The following is a 17,467-nucleotide window of genomic DNA, read 5'->3' as shown; positions in this document are numbered from 1 at the left end:
TGTTACTTGAGGCCTAGGTGACCTCAGAAACTAGGAGCACCTTTTTCCATCTCTGGCTAGTTCAGCAGCAGTGGCTTTTCTGTTATGTCAATTTGTATAAATGAGCAGAGATCATCAACAGTCTGAGATGCGTGTGTGCCAGTGTGTGTATTTTACCTAAGTGGCAGGCTTTTACCCTGCATTGAGATCACTGAGACTTAAGACTTAGTAAAATAAGAAAAGCTACTTTATTTATAGAAATACATAGTAGATAGGAAAGGTATACCTAGTTCTAACTAACTAAGTTGGAGGCGCAACGCCCAGGTTTGGGAGTTGCCCTCATGGCTCAGGAGGGAGAGAGCAGAGACAAAGGTGTCTCCTCTATCTCAGACAGTGGAAGAAGAGAAGAAGGAAAGGGCGGAAGGAGGAGGGGCGGAAAAGCTTCCCTAAGCATATCAATCTGCGATGGAAGTCAGTCAGAGCATCACAGATAAAGGTAGTCAAGCCTAGCCAGCTGGAGGACCCTAGCTCTACCTCCCTTCTGGAACATAAACAAAAGAACAAAACAGGAGTTGCTCTTGCCCCACTTCCAACACCCCTTCTCAAAGAGTGTTTGGTTCAGCCCACAAGGTTCGTCTCGCAGCTTGCAATGCCTGACTTTGTCCAATGCCTTTGTGAGAGCATCTGCAGTCATGTCTTCTGTTGGACAATACTCCTTCTTGAGTAGTCTTCAGCTGTAGGTATCTCTAATGAAATGGTACTTCATGTTTAGGTGCTTGGTTCATGAACTCACCCCTTCTGACTCCATGAGTCTGATGCATGCTTGATTGCTTCCTAGTCCTTCTTGGTTGGAGAGCTGGTTTTTCTGCACAGGTATTCTACTACTACCACCACATCTGGCCTGGTAACAGTGCTGATATACAGACGTTTTCTGATGGCTTGTCTTGTATCTCTCAACGTTTCCTGTAGCATCTGGCTTTTTCTTGAATTTCCTCTTGTAGCCTACAGCTTTCTTTTCTTGAGGAAGCTTGGTCAGTGTCCAAGTTTTACTTTTGTCTAGAGCTTCCAGCTCTTCCTTGGCTGGCTGTCTGCCTCCACCTCTCAGCTTTGGCTTTGGGTAAGGCTTCAATTTCTTTCCAGGTCTCTGGCTTTGGAAGTTCATCTCTCACAAGGTAAGCAAGTCTGTCTGGTGGTACACCTTTGTTGGTGCGTTCACAGCGCCTTGGTGCTGGTGCTGGTGCTTTGGCTGCCCCTTCTGGCTCCCTTGCCTCTTGTGGCTCAGACTCCTCACCTTCTTCTGCAGGTGTATTATTGTTATACCTTCTGTGGTGGAAGAATAACTCAGCTTCTTCCATTTTGCCGTCATCTGTTTGGTGTGGTGCCCCTTCTGGTTGGTCAGCGCACTTTCCTTCATCAAAGTGGACAGTCCTGTATACTCCAACTTCACCAGTTTAGGGATCTATTACTCAGTATCCCTTTCATGTTGAAGAATATCCAATCAATATTACTTCCCTGGCAGTGTTGTCAAGTTTTGGCCTCTTTTGTTTTGGGATGTGCACAAAGGCCTTGCACCTGAATACATGAAGGTGAGACACGCTTGGTGTCCTATCATGCCATAGTTCAGATGGTGTTTTGTTGGTTGCAGATGCAGGAAGTCGGTTCTGCAGGTAGGTGGCAGTAACCACAGCTTCTTTCCAGTACTTCTGTGGTAACTGTGCATCTTCCAACAAGGAATGAATCATCTGTCCAAGATTCCAGTTCATATGTCCCACAACCCCGTTCTGTTCCAGACTGTAAACAACTGTAGTCTGGTGCTCTATGCCTTCCTCACGAAGAAAGTCTTGCATAGCCCCAGACACATATTCCCCTGCATTGTCAGATCTTATGATCTGTGGCTTTCTGCCAAATTTGTTGGACACAATCCTAACATAGTCCTTCAATTTTTGAAGTACTTGACTCTTCTCTTTTAGCAGGTACATTGTAGTATACCTTGAGTAGTCATCTATAAAGGTCAGCATGTATAAATTTCCACCCTGGGATGGCACTTTCATTCGCCCACAAAGATCAGTGTGAATTAATTCTAGAGGCTTTTTGGTTTTCCTCTCACTTTTCTTAGGAAATTTTGGTTTCACACTCAAATCACACAGTATTTAGCCTTTTTTTAGCTTTTAGGCACAACTTCCAATTCACCTTAGCTCACTGGGCTGCCATAACCCTTTGTTATGTCAATTTGTATAAATGAGCAGAGATCATCAACTGTCTGAGATGCCTGTGTGCCAGTGTGTGCATTTTACCTAAGTGGCAGGCTTTTATACTGCATTGAGATCCTGAGACTTAGTAAAATAAGAAAAGCTGCTTTATTTATAGAAATACAATCAGAGCATCACAGGTAAAGGTAGTCAAGCCTAGGCATCTGGAGGACCCGAACTGTATCTCTCTTCTGGAACGTAAACAACAGAACAAAACAGGAGTTGCTCTTGCCCCACTTCCAACATCTTCCAGGAGAGGCATGGCCTGACAACAGTGATCCATTCTCTAGCTTTTTCCATGTTGCAGTATGCTATATGTGGGGCTTCTTTGAAGCTAACTCAGAAGCTGCAACTACTGCAAAGTGCAGCAGCTGGACTGCTGACTGGTGCGGCTGAGAGAATTCACATTACATCTGCCTTTGACATACAAAGCCCTTAACAGCTTCAGTCCCAAATACCTAAAAGTTCACCTCCTCTTTTTTTATCTCAGCCTGGGAATTAAGATTAAAAGGGAAGCCCTTGGTGTGTACACCACCAGCTTAAAACACAGCCAGGTGGTTCTTTTCTTCAATTTGGATTGAAGCTGGTTTTGGGGGAAATGCATCAAAATGCAATGTTTCTTAAGAAGCAACAGGATAGATACAGGTTAGAGATGGATTGTGGCTAACATCATGTGTACACCATTTCCCAAAACAGCGGTGGGACTGCAGAGGAAATGGGAGCACATACACAGCCCTTGTGGGTAATTCGGCCACCCTGAGAGTTTCCTGGAATGGCAGCATTTGAGAGGTCCTTCTCAGTGGTGATCCACAAATGGTGGAACTTCTTGCTTCTGGATGTGCATGTGGCCCCAACTTAGGGGATATTCACAAGACATGCAAAGGCACACCTTTCTACTCAGGCTGTTTAAAACATTGTATTACTTTTCATCCTCCGTTAATGATTTTATTGATTGTACTGTTGCTTTAGTGTTTCATTTTTTGTGCATTATATTTCACTGTTTTATTATAAGGTAACCCACCTGGGACCTTGGTGAAGAGAGAGTAATTTATGTATATATATGTATGAATTCTGGACTGCACCACATCAGATTACAGGTGGAAGGTATCATATTTTTCATGCTCCCACAGCCCTGTAAAAAGCTCCCTGCTTATAGGGAACCAGCCCAACAGGGAAAGGACTAATCAAAGGTATAACAAAGTTCCCTCTGATATGCTAGTTTCATAAATGTGTGGAGTTTTTCGTGGAGAAATATTTTAAAAATACAGTCTCCAGCCTGTAGTTTAGAAAAGTCTATACATGGTCTATACATGCAAAAGAATGAGGTGGTATGAGTTCTGGGATGGTAAAGAGGACTAGGATATCAGGGAGACAGTACATCTCACTTATCCCTCTCCCAGCTATGCTGGTTTTCGAATTAGTTTTTCACATAAGGGAGCATTCAAAAATATGTCTCTCCAGTCAGCAGCCTGAAGTGATAAGTTCTTTTAACCACCTCAGGCCTCTATCACTTCGTTCTTCTGAATTTGCAAACCAAGCCTAATGTATGCAGAGTACTTTGAATAAAATCACTATGTATTAAGTCAAAATCTCATTATTAAACAGAACAAAACCAATCTTCCTTTTTAGCCTTAAAACATTTCAGTAGGAAATGTTGAGAGTGTGACGTTTTATTTCTTAACTTTTTTAAAAAAAATGCTACCTGAATAATTCCACATATACAGGATCCCTTTACCAACATTTTCCCCCTGTTTGGCCCACAGGGTATAAATTGGTACCACTGGAAAGGACATGAGTTCTCCATACCCTTTGTGGAAATGAAGATGCGGCCCTACAGCCATCGCAACACCTTAGGGAGGAAACGGCGGTCTGAGCAGCTGTGAAGTGACGGGAATCCCTCTAGACAAGCAGTCCTTTTCTGTCATTTGTTTGTATTTTATAATCTGAAAAGCAAAGAACAAAATTAATCCTGAGGTAGCAGCCTGCTCCATACTGAGTGGCTGAGGGAAGCCATGATGCCTCCTGAGGGCTGGCTCACTTTGGTAAGAGAACAACCTTGATGCTTTGCTGTCATTCCCAGTGACTTACTGAATTCCTGCCCAGCCACACCTCCATAAAAGAAGAGTTTTGTTTTTTAGTCCCTCTTGAACCGATAGAAAATGGTTTTATTTAAGATTTTCTTCTTAACCCAGGTTCTACTGTAGGTGGGGTGCTTCCTTTCACATGCCAGCCTGCTCTACCCGAGGGTACCAAGGCAGGCTCCCAGAGCTTTTGTGCTCATTGCTGCTGCTGCATGATCTAAGCAATATTTTCACAATGATGCCTGCTGAGTCAGCATATGCCCATCAGCTGAGAAGATTCCAAAATCTGGAAAATTATTTAATCCACTTACAGAAGTCACATAACTCTGTTCCTTTAAAGAGCTGAAATTTGGCTACCCCTTACACATGGCAGGCAAGGACACTCTATTCTTCTTCCTAGTGTTTTTTTGGTAAAAAAAATGAGGTGCCAGTACCCATAATTGATATAAGTGTCATGGGTGCCAGCACAAAATGGCTGTTATGGGCAGCTAAAAAAGAGGCATACCATTTACTGTCACCAAAAAACCCCTGTTTGCAGCCCAACACAAACTGTTTTTCATGAGGATTTTTTTTTTAACTGCAAATGGTGCAGAAATGTGGAGAACTGAATTTTAGATTGAAAAATGAGAAACAGAGGATTGAAACTGACAGAACTTTCCATCCCTAACCATTTTACAGGCATTCCAAAACAAATTTTGCACAGACAGGTCACAAGTACATTTACGTGCTTTAAACTCTACTTTTGAAAGCAGAGCTTAAGGGAGAAGCAAAGAGGGATTTTAAAGGGTCCCTGTCCCTTCTCCTCAACAGTCTATTTGTGAAAATACTTCAAAGTACAGCCTCCTCCTTATGAAGTAAAGCTCTATGGCAGCTGCTGCCAGTTGTTTAGATGCACAGCATGTCACAAAACTATAAGGAGGCCCAGCAGAGGAACCTTTTAAGTTAACACAAATACACCAAAACCTGAGCCTCTTATTTTGAGGTGAGGGGGTAAGGGGGCAGATGAACACACCTGGGCATGAAACATTTTAGTAGTACAGAAGCAAGGCGCTTAATGTCTGACTAGCCCCCCATAAATTTTCTTGGTATGGTTTATCTTTGATTGTCTGAGCATAACCTTTGGAGGGTCAAACTGGATCTCCCAACATTCCAGTTGTTTTGTTTTGCTTTTTCTTAAATGAAATGTAGCCATGGTGGGTGGGGGTCCACCAGTTTTTCTAGAGCAATGATTGGGATGCTTATGTGATGACTTTCCCTTCATGCTCTTTTCCCAAGCTGTTGCTTGCCCTATATTGGTCTGCCCCTTCAAACTGTAATCTCAGTAATGGCACTTTGTAAGACAAAAAAAGTTATAAAAAGAATAACAACTGTACTTAAGGTGTACAGTACGGCCCCGCTTTATGGCGCTTTGTTCATGCGGCGGTTTTCAATTAGGGAAAGGCTAATTTCTCTTACAGCGCTTGTTCCGCTAATATGGTGGGTTTTTTCCATCGCACACCATTTTGACATCATTTTTGTGCGACGCGGCCCATTATAGTCTATGGGGCCCCACTTTATGGCGATTTCCGCTTTACGGCAGGGGCCTGGTCCCTAACCCGCCATATTAGCGGGGCTGTACTGTAGTTGTGCCCTTTCTAAGATGATAAACCTACATCTGGGCTATCCCACTTCAATCTACAAGCATGTTTTGGGGGGAAGGGTTCACACAATTAAATGCCCTCCTGCATTCAAAAGTTTACACATAGAAAACTAGCTTATCAGGAAAAAGGGTGTGCTAAGACCCCTACCTTGACATCTAGTTTTCTACGTGGTGGGAACTTTTGGAATCACATTTAATTGTATGAGCATCACCTGCAGTCTGAGGTGGAACAGCCAAGCTACAGGTTTTGCCACCTGCATTAAGAACTAGGCCTCAGTTGGACGAGTGCAACAGGTTCACCCAATCCATTAGAAGCACTAGAGATTATTGTGTTCACATTTGTTTAGAGCTCTACTGGCCCACAAAAATCCTAGCTAGATTTTTTTCCTCTGGCTGGCCAGTCTTTTCAAACTGAAAAATCCCATGTCTATAATGCCTTCTCTGAGCTGGCTCTTCCACACTGCACATAACATGAATGACCCCATAATTCCATAACCCCCACAAAACATTGGGTAAATCACTACAGAATGACATCCTCTAAACACACACAGACTTGTTCCAACTTGACAGTGGTTTGTTTTAAAAGTCATATTTTCACTGTGGACTGCCATCAGTTTGGGTAGTGAATTTTTTTATTAAAATTGAGCAGAATTATATGTGTGATATTTAGAAATCAAAGAACAGCATTTATCTTTTTTTAAAAACTGCTTCCACAGGACCCCCCCCCCCAAAAAAAATCAACTATGAAGAGACTGGAGGACGACGATTGAATATTTTCCTATATTCTCTAATTCAGTAATGAGTTTCTCTTGAGTGTTTAGCAACAGTGTAACAGTAATTAAGACTAACACTGGTCATTTACACACACACACACTTAAAGGAATGTTTAAATTCTGATGTAGAACAGTGCAGAACTACCACCTTGTGGTGAGAACAAGCAAATACTGTGAACAGAATCAAGGTAGACAGGGTCTTCCTTCTGCTTTTGTTCGGCTTAAGTGTTCTATGTCGTAGCATAGTGTCTCACTATGGGTGAGTGCCTGAGAACGCCCCATCGTGAAAGGTGAGCCCTTCTTACGCACTGCACAGAAATCCTTCAATACAATCTACAGTGGGAACATGGCAACTGCTCCCTACTTAAGACATAAAGATGCAGAAAAAACAGCCCCACTTGCAGAGAGTTATAAAATACTGGTGGCCAAGCCACAACGGGGGGAAAAATGAACCCTCCACCCTGCAGATTCTGGACTGAAGTGGGATACAGTAATCCTAGGAGCAGTGGTGGCCCAAAGGAGGGGCAAGCGACCCACCAACAAGGAGATTGGCCAGCCACCTTACTATTTCACCCATCTAGAAATATACTTTGCCCCTTCTGTGCCGCCCCATTTTCTTCTGGTGTCTGTGCCCCCCACCAGATTTTTTTTCAGGTGCCATTGCTGCCTTATTTAATATAGTTATATCCTGCCCTTCTGTTTTGCTGATAGGGCACTCAGAGCAGCAGACATGAATCAAAATCCTATACAATAACCATGAAATAGCATATTAAAACAATGCAAGTTTTTTTAAAAAAAAGAATAAGAAGGCCTGGCCCTTCTCACAACAGCAAATGCCTGCTCAGTCATTTTTGCTGATATTTTCCCTATCTGGGCTCCAAAAGCATGAGTAAACCTCAGGGGAAAACAGCTGGGAGGGGCATTTTCATGGAAGAATCATCAGGTGTCAAGGGGTTAAACATCCCACCCACCCTCCAATCATCCCCTTGCTGTGCCCACTCATGCACTGTCATTATCTCAGCAAATGCAGGTTTGGGAAACTGTGAGATAACATTTAGATCTGCCCACAGATGAGAATGTGTGTACCATACAGTCTAAGGAATTGGTGGGAGAAGATGGCTACCTGAAAAAGATGAATCCAGTTACAATCATGAGCACAATTGTGGGCTCAGAGTCTTTGACCAACAACAAAACCAGCTATTCTTACTTTATCCAACAGGATTCCACTTAAATAGCATCATCTACTTCAATGTTCAGTTGGTGAGTGAGCTTTTTCATGGGTTGTGTTGATTGTTATTACATGGCATTCTATAGAACAGTAAGTAGTGAATTATCAGTGCACCGTCCCCTTAAGTATAATCCATCCCCTCCCTTCTCTCTTCCTCTTGAGGAACTCTACTGCAGGCCTGTATCTTTTGAGCCCAGCCAGGGAGTGATATATAAACTTATTTAATAGACCTCCAGATGTCCTTTTTATTGTGCATTCATGATTATTTGTGCTCATGATGCTATGGGGGAAGTCACACAGGATCAATACAGTTTGTGCCTGCAAAAGTTTTGGGGTGGTCACACTGCTTCTCTTCCAGTCAGTGCATATCCCTAACTTTATACCACAAATGTTCTGGTTTAGTTTTGTTCTGCTTTTGTTGTCTTATAGCCACTCCAGACACCAATAATGTGGCAGCACTAGGGAAGCATTGCAGAACAAACTAAAGCAGAAATAAAACCATCACTATATATAGTTATTGTGTCAAGAATACCACTGTGTCCATAACACAGATTTAAAGTGGTGTAACAATCAATCTTTCTTCCTAGGGAACCTTGGGAATTGTAGTTTGTAGAGAGTGAGAGAAGGTGGCTGCTAGCAATTCTCAGCCCCCTAGGGAATCCTAGGAAACTACATTTCCCAGGATTCCCTAGGAAAAACCCTGGCAGTTAAAATGGTATAAAAGTGCTTTAGGTTGCAGAATACATCCTCAATAAGACAGCAGGCTGGAGGGGGGCCTGGTTCAATCGACTAGATTTAGCAGACTGAACTCAGAAAGCAGAAAGAATTCAAACTTAATTTGTTAATCAAGTAGAACATTGTATAGCAAATTACCTTAGACATCCATGCCGTGTAATGTGGCCGTTCTCTTGTTTCCTGTAGTAGTGGTGGTCAACAACTGCAAATTGGTTATCAGTTCAGTTTTTCTACCTAACAGTCATTCTCCCCAGAACAATAATCGCTTGCAAGAGTAGAGAACTGGTGATGATCCTAAAGGCTGCTACTTGTTCAAAGCAAGCAGAAAGCAGTCTCCTTTATTGTAGTGGAATCTATCCAGACTGACTCAGTCAGACGCTATTAGTGAGGTCTCCATTTTTCCCTTGTGCCTCTAAACACAACAAACACACACTCATAATTGAATCTCTACTTGCCATGAAAACGTCATTCATTTCAACTGTCTATTCCTTGTGAAGACTGGGGTGGTGTTCACACATAAACAGAAAATCTTGTAGTACCCTAAAGGTTAGAATTCAAAGGTCCATGTGCATCTTTGAGAGCGTATGGGAAGGTGTGCTGGTTTCCTCACAGCAGCTTCCCATGCCTTAAGGAGTCCTCAGCTGGAAGGGGAGGAAGCTCCCACACACAGAAAGTAAATTGGCCATATCTCTTTGGATCTTAAATTAACATTAGAGTTGTATGCATGTTTACATAGAAGTAAGTCCCACTGTGTCCAATTTAGCTCAATTCCTAATAAGTGTGTTTAGGATTGAAGCCTGAGAAATGTATTGCAACACATAAACTAGGCTCTTGTTCATGTGCGCTGCTGCCACAATAAGCAGCCAAGACTTTAAGATGCTACTCCTGCTTGTGACTTACGGAATTTTCCTCACAAAATGAGAACAATAAAATGGCACCCCCACCCCCCCTCCAAAAATCTCACATCCTGAGGGGAAATATTGTACAGTTCAAAACTTTGCAGAACATTTTGAGATCAGCCAGGGACCATCCACTAATTACATCATGTAGATTAGTTACCTCTTTAAGATGAAAGTTTACCCAGCCACCCCTCCTTGGTATACTGTACAGTATGTCCAAATCAGAATAGTCCAGGCATAGAAAAGGTGGGTTTTTAACACACTCTAAATACATGTTTATGTGTGCTGTGGAGGAGTATATATAGACAGTGTGACTATTATAGATGGTCCTGCAATGAGCTCCATGTGGGCAGCAGTACTGCACACTGCTTGTCAGTCCACATTTGAAACAATTTCCAAGGTTATTTTCAGTTTGCAATACAGCACAGGGAGCTCCTCCTGTTAGAAAAGTTAACAGCTCCATGGCATGGACTGAAAGCCCATCCTGGATTGTCTAGCCCATGACTACACAGCCAAGGAATGGTAATTATTCTGCATTAATAAATTCAAAGTGAGAGGCAATTTAGTTTCTGGACCCTCACTGTTGGCACAGTATTAAACTATTTTCTACATCTCTCAACTTCGTGAAAGGCAGAATGGGATAAACATTGTTAAAACAGGAGTTAACATTTCCAGGTGGAAAGGAAACCTCTGTGATAAACCACTGTGATGCTGGACTTTATTGGGAATTCTGAAAACAGCACACCCCCTTCCTGTTTATTATGTCCCTGATCGGGGTATTTCCACTCCTTGTCTTGTCCAGGGATATAACTAGGTGCTCTGTTGATTATCTTCACTAACCCTTCAATCCATAGTGCCTACGGCACTCCAGTAATACTGCCTAAAGGCTGGTGAATGCTACATTAGTTCAGACATTGCTGTCTAAGCAAGAGAAGATGGGTGGGATGGGAGGAAGCTGTGAAAAATGAGACCAGATCCTGCTGAGAAGATTAAACTGCATAAAATTCCTAAACTTTGGCAAGTGTCACGGTTGCTTTTTCAGGGCATGACGACTCAAAAAGATTTTGAAAACTCTAACCCCTCCTTTGTATATGCATTATGCTGGAACTGTGATTATTATTTAATAGAAGAAACAAACGAGGTGACAGCTCCATCAGAGAGACTCTGATGAACTAAATATTACCAGTGAAACAGAATGAGAGAGAGACAGAACAAGCAACTGCCCTCCCAATGATCCCGTAATGGAATACGCTTGTTAACCATTGTTAACTAGTATTTTTAGTCCTGATTGCTCTTATGCTCTGTATAGTTCCTTTTTTAATGCATTTTCTATACATTAATAAAAGATTACAAAGGAGAAAAATGTGTGTCTAATCAATGTAAGGGGCAGTGAGGGATCACTGTGAGATACCTCCTGGCAGGGACTCAGAGGGAAGGGGGTTAACTTGGGCCTGATTCTTCCCATTCCCCCAGGTCAGTTTAACAGATGTAGCAGAGCCTCGGTAGAATCTTCCTTAGCCTCCAGAAGTCTCATACAAAGTCTCCCACACACACTTCCTACCATCTGTCAAAGTTTGTGTGACTTCTGAACTCCAAGACCTTATGAGACACACACCCTGTCCTTGTTGCTGTGTCAACTGAGCTGTCACTCATCTTTCTGCTGACTTTCCCATCACTCTGGCCACATCAGCTGTGTGCCTTTTGTGTGACTGATGAAAACTGAATTTACACCAGCAATCCTACGTCTAGGTGGAATGAGCTTGCTGACTGGCTTTTTACAAGCTGCAAATGGGTGGTTGCTGTTGTTTATGGTCTCCCATGCTTTGACACCTCTCCTGTCGTTCCGCAGCACCAAGCAGGATTATCACCATTTTCCAATGAACAGTTTCTACTTAAAGCAAAAACTGAAGTAAGTCTGGAGGGTCCTTTGGCAAAATATCTATAGAAATGCCAAGGGACATTGGAACTCTCTTTGGGTGTAGTGAACAGTGTCTCTATAGTTGCCACAGACTAGTTTCAATTATAACAAAATTTGAATGATCAGTGGTTGAAGTGGGTCGGTGAAACTGGGACCATTTCATTTCAATTTAGGCCAACTCAGTTTCAGTGCTAGTGCCAGGCCACCAATGGGGCCCCCACTGCAGCATCAGCCTGGGCCCCTTCCTGGCACTGTTGCCATCTTTGCCACCTTTATATCCCCCTACTATTGCTGCTCCCACCCCTGCCACCACCAGCCACTCGCCCCCCTGACATGCATACCCAGTATGTGGCACTCTGGATGGAAGCTGAGCTGCTACTTGGCTTTGCTCCACAGCAGGAAGCTCCCATCTTTTATTCTCCAGAATGCAATGCCTGATGGTGGCTGCATGCTGCAGATCAGAGTTGAGTGGTGGCTCAGCTCCCAATCTCACTGCCCATCAAGTCTAAAGGGGGTGAGTTAGTGGAAGCAGTGCCAGATGGGAGAACTAATGGCAGTGATCCAATGGAAGTGGTAGCAGTGCCAGGCCTTGTCAATTTAGTCCATGGTACATTCACTATCTTTATGATTGTGTAAACTAGTTGCGCCTACGAGATCTATTTTTATCCTCTAACCTTGCCCAGCCAGAGCTCCTTGTGGACCCCAAAGAGGCAGCAACCTGGCACTGGAGAGGTGGGTGCTTGGATAGGTAGTTTCCTCTTCCTCCAAGGCCTAAGCTTCGGGTTGCAGTTGTTGGAGGAAGAGGAAGCTGTCTTTATAAGTGTCTGCTTCTCCCAGCTGTTCTAACAACTCTAGCCTTTGTCAAGTGACTTTCTGCAGTGTTACCTTGACCTATGTAGTATTCCATGATGGTTTTATACCCATTGAAAAGAAGTGGGATGGTTTGGGGTCCACCTGAAAAGAAGTGGGACAACATCCTACCCTTCTTCAGTCACTAGCCCTGATCTACCCAAGAAGCTTAAAGAATTCCGAGGGGGTGACAAGCATTTTTATTTTAAAAATTAGTGAAATATTTCAAGGGTGTTTCACATGTCACCAAGAGTGAGGCTTTATTCTGGCTCAGCAATGGAAGTGAGCAGACAAGCTTCATGTCTAAATTTCTGCATGGCTATTGAAATTCCAGCGAAGTTCTCCCAAGCCAAGCACAAAAAAGAACTTCAAGGGCTTATCAAGCCCACCTCAAAATGAGAAGGAAGCTTTTGCAAGCCCTGAATTACACAGGGCAGAGTTGAAAATGTAACGGGTAAAATCCTCAACAAGGATGATGAAACAAAGATAAAAGTTTATCATCTGATAAAGGCTGACAGCATCATTTGAAAAGAAAGAGCCACAAATGCTATTTTAATTCAATACAAAGTGCACTGCGGAGCATAATCATATGCTATACAGAAGAACTATGTGTTATGATACCCATATGAAACATCCTTTCAATATATCCTATTTTTAGTGTTTCTAAACAGACTTGCAATCAGCTGTCTCCAATGATTCTGGGAATACATAATAACTGAATATTAAAGAATTGTGCTATTTAACCCAACTCATGCCGCTGTTTCGTGACACAAAAAGAAAAAGTCCAAAGTCCAGATTAGGGCAACACCTTTATTAGGCCAACGCGAATGTTACAAAACGACTTCAGCATCAGCCAACCCTCCCCTCCCCTCCCCCTCATTTTGTTGACCATCTAACCTGATGAACAGATTAGGAGGACTCAAAGTCTTGCACACTGTTTTTTTACACTTTGGAATTTGTCTTACGGCCTTCACTGAAGTTTAACCCAATCCAAAATTAGGGCTTTGTTGGAAGCCCAATACTTGTGCACATCAATGGTGCAAACTGATAAGCACAAAAGCACTGCCAAAAACTGATTTTGAATATCTCTAGCCAGTTTCACTCCCATAATTCAGCTCCACACATTAATGGGACAACTTTCCCTGAAAACATTTTCAGTGTTGAAGCTGTCAAATCCCTCCTTTCTTTAGGTAAAAAATGGCAATTGCCAGTGCTGATTTAGAGGTTTATCTTTTTGTAGAGGATGTATGCCACTTCCATGAAAATCTCTCATTAAACTGCACCCCAAGGTATTTTCATATGCTCAGTGTCAAAGCCATCTGGAGACTGCCTATGCCTTTTTGGCCTCTTCCCAAAAAAGACCACTTTAATTTTGCTGTAATTCACTATAAGATGCTGTAATTCACTGTGAGATGTTTCCGTTGACAAAAATCACTAGACTTTCTAACAGTCATCACAACTTAGTCTATGTAACCAAGTCAAGTGCCATTTCATTAGCAAGTTGGAGTACAGATAAGTTATCACTCAAGATGGAAGGCAAAAAGAAATTGGTACTTCTTCAACAATATTATTTGGAGGGGTGGTGCAATAATCAGGCAGGTTTTATCTCTCCAACACAAATATTGTTTCACTGCTTATGCAGGCTATTATCCCAGACTCTCACGTTTTGTCCAATTGCATCCAATTAACTTTCCATCAGGATAGAAAATGTTCAGCAGCTTGATGGGTAAGCTATCCAGGCTGGGATAAGAATGTGTATCACATTAAAAGCAATTGACAAAAACTGCACTTAGGTATGCATTCAAATGCACATTCAGATTAGCAATGTATGACCCCTCTTCCTGTGTGCCCCCCCAAAACAGAGGGCTTTAAGTGTTCCTGGTGATGATGAAACCAGAAGCTCCATGATCTCCCACAGGTAACTGCATTCCAAGTGTAATTTCCAGCCAAGGAGAGCCTCTACTGTGTGGTAGTGTTCATGCTTTTTATCCCCAGTTTCCCATAGGTGACGGAATCTGACTTTGAAAATTACCACATTTATTTTTCGAGGGCTACTCTGCACCACTGGATGGTCAGCATAATGTGGCTGTGTATAGGTCCCTTTCACTACTGCAATGTAATGAGGTCCCTTTCACTACTGCAAGATGACACCCCAAACTCACCTTATAGTAAGGATTCAGTTGCATGAAGCATGTCTTCAACATCCTTGAAATGGCCAATATGATTCCTCCTTTGGGAGGAAGGATAGGATTCAAGTTTAATAAATATATAAAATAAATTTTAAAAATTTAATATACAGCACAGCAATTATGACTTTGTTACACATACATATCAGATAAAAAACCCTACCTAAATGCATTTCTCCTCAGCTCTCCCTTGTGCTTCTTTCAACCAGTTCTGCTTGAATTTTGCTTTCATTTCTATTGTTAATTGTCAAGTGAAACTGTCAGCAGTCAATAATTGTTCAGCACATCCAGTCTTAGCCGCAACTATATCTGCACCAGGCAATCCCCAGGAGGCTTATTAACAAACTAACTGAGCAGCTGGAATACAACTGTACATCTTACCTCAATCACATTGAAGTTTTTATGCCCCTAAACCCCAAAATAAACTTTGTGCTGCCCCCATATCATACATCTCTCAGACCAGAAGCAAGTGGCTATGGGAGACTTCAGTGAGGGTGGCTTCAGAGGCCACAGGCCCAGAATTTGCTACTGCTAGCCAGGAGCCTGAGCCTCTCTACATGTTAGATTGGGTTGCCAGGTCTCCAGTTTTTGCCCAAAGACTCCGGTTTTGGGGGGTCCTCTCTGGGTCTTCAGGTCAGTCACCTTAATCTCCAGACTCTTAGCTTTCATTTTTAAAAATATTAAGTTTCTAGGTGTTTCTGGTTCAAGAGATGTGCACCAAAACTTCAGCCACCTCCCCGCAAGATTAGGTTGAGAGATGGTGAGTAGCCCATGATCACCCAGGAAACTTTATAGCTGATTTCCATTTTTAAAAATAATTTAAAAGATTTATACAAATTAAAAAGATTTATTCATTTATACAAGATTTATACAAGGTTTATATGAGATCATTTAACAGAAGTTGCGGGGGGGTGATGTTTTGGTGTATACCTCTTGAACCACATCCAACTCGCATTTAAAACGCATAACATCCCCCAAAGATTTCTGGGAAGTGTAGTTTCCCACTCACAGTTATAGTTTACACCACCCTTAACAAACTACAGTTACCATGATTCTGGTGGGATTCATGTGCTTTAAATGTGTGTTGAATGTGCTTTAAATGAATGGTGTGGAACTGCCCTAGGTGTGCTGTGCATTCATTAGTGAATTGAAAAGAAAAAATTAAAATATACTTTTTTAAACGGGAAGGGCTGTAGCTCAGTGGTAGGGCACATGCTTTGCATGCAAAGGTTCAAACTTTAATCTTTATCGCTTTTTAACACTTAGTGGTTGGAAGTTTTTATTACTTAATTGGGGGGAGTGATTGGCCGCCATTTTATAAGTGGTTGATTTTGTTTTTGTTTTTTTGATTTTGTTTTTGTTTTGTCTTGACATGAGTGTGTGTGTGAGCGTCTGTGTTTTCTGTGTTTTATTATGTGCCTGGGAGAGAGGACTTTGCACCGAGCGGGGGGACTTGCGGGGGGCCCAATCAGCATAGTGACGGGTAGCGGGAGGTATGGTGATGGGAGAAGGACATGGCAGGTAAGGGGAACTCGGCCCAGACAATTAGTGGCTGTGCCCTGTTCCGGTCCTTCTCACACCCACAGGGTTGCTGGATGTCCTCTCAGCCAGCTCTCGGATCTCCAAGTGCTGCTTTTAAATGCCAGATCGGTACATAATAAAACCTCCCTTGTCCGTGATTTAATTGTGGAGGAGGGGGCCAGTCTGGCATGTATAACCGAGACATGGGTGGGTGAGCAGGGAGGAGTTGCTTTCTCCCAGCTCTGCCCACCTGGGTATATGGTTCAGCACTATGGTAGATCCGAGGGCCGGGGAGGTGGGGTTGCTGTGGTCTATAGGAGTTCTCTCTCTCTCACCAAGCACCCTGTCCATGTGACTACTGGTCTGGAGTGTCTCCACCTTGTCTTGGGCCATAGGGACAGACTGGGAATTCTGTTGGTGTACCGTCCACCCTGCTGCCCAACAGCCTCCCTAGCTGAGCTGACAGAACTGGTCTCGGAGGCACTGTTGAGATCCCCTAGACTATTGGTACTGGGGGATCTCAATATCCATGCTGAGACTACTTTATCAGGGGCAGCTCAGGACTTCATGGCCTCCATGACAACCATGGGGCTGTCCCAATTTGTTATTGGCCCAACACATGTGTCGGGACATACTCTTGATCTGATTTTTGCCACTGGACATGGAGAGGGTGATCTGGAGCTGGGGAATTTTTCATCTATTCCTTTGTCATGGACAGATCACCGCTTGTTGAAGTTTAGACTCGCAGCGGCCTTTCCCCTCTGCAAGGGTGGGGGACCCATTAAGTTGGTCCGCCCCCGGAGACTGATGAATCCTGAGGGTTTTCAAAAGGCTCTGGGGATTTTTCCGGCTGAGAAGACTGGTGCTCCTGTCGAGGTCCTGGTTGAACTGTGGAACACGGAAATGACCCGGGCCGTTGACACAATCGCTCCTGCGCGCCCCCTCCTATGTAGAGCTCATACTGAGAGTGATGAAACAAGAGAGGAGGTGGCTTGGGTGCAGATGGAGACGAACTCCTGGCGAATACGATCTTGCACTGGTGAGGGCCTGTACTAAGCGGTACTCAGAAGCGGTGAGAACAGCAAAGAAGCAATATTTTGCTGCTACTATCAAGTCATCTCTCTGCCGCCCAGCAGAGCTTTTTAAAGTTGTCCGAGGGCTATTACATTCTGGCCCTCGGGACATTATAGAGTCATCGGAAGCTCGCTGTAATGAGTTTGCCAGGCACTTTCAGGACAAGATTTTATGTATCCGCCAGGACTTAGACTCCAATATTATAGCAGCTGAACCTAATGAGGTATCCAGAACACAGTCTTGTACTCATTTATTGGATGAGTTTCAATTGGTGCAGCTTGAGGAAGTCGACAAGGTGCTTGGACTGGTGCGTGCAACCACTTCTGCTCTGGATCC

General features: G+C 43.2%; 1 protein-coding gene and 1 long non-coding RNA gene across 9 annotated transcripts in view; one reads left to right on the top strand and one right to left on the bottom strand.

Annotated features, from left to right (window-relative positions):
* TNR (tenascin R) overlaps positions 1-10,902 on the top strand; it is a 223,338-nt gene extending 212,436 nt beyond the window's left edge. For 7 of the 8 annotated variants that reach the window (XM_061634120.1, XM_061634118.1, XM_061634115.1 and 4 more), the window contains exon 22: positions 3,992-10,902. In XM_061634120.1, coding sequence (XP_061490104.1) covers positions 3,992-4,111 — 120 coding nt within the window. In that variant the 3' untranslated portion in view covers positions 4,112-10,902. Of the gene's footprint in view, positions 1-1,119; positions 1,152-3,991 lie in introns of all 8 variants that reach the window. The other variant, XM_061634121.1, reaches the window with a different exon arrangement.
* Positions 1-14,582, bottom strand: part of LOC133388050 (uncharacterized) — a 28,678-nt gene extending 14,096 nt beyond the window's left edge. Inside the window, exons 1-2 of the long non-coding RNA XR_009763639.1 lie at positions 14,513-14,582; positions 4,035-4,171 (exon numbers count right to left, since the gene is read on the bottom strand). This is a non-coding gene — a long non-coding RNA (uncharacterized LOC133388050). The remainder of the gene's footprint in view (positions 1-4,034; positions 4,172-14,512) is intronic.
* Between the last annotated feature and the right edge of the window lie 2,885 nt (positions 14,583-17,467).

The sequence above is a fragment of the Rhineura floridana genome, chromosome 6, assembly GCF_030035675.1.
Source record: "Rhineura floridana isolate rRhiFlo1 chromosome 6, rRhiFlo1.hap2, whole genome shotgun sequence".
In the NCBI taxonomy this organism is placed as follows: Eukaryota; Metazoa; Chordata; class Lepidosauria; order Squamata; family Rhineuridae; genus Rhineura; species Rhineura floridana.
The sequence above is the reverse complement of the archived record's forward strand: the minus strand, read 5'-3'. Positions and strand labels throughout refer to the sequence as shown.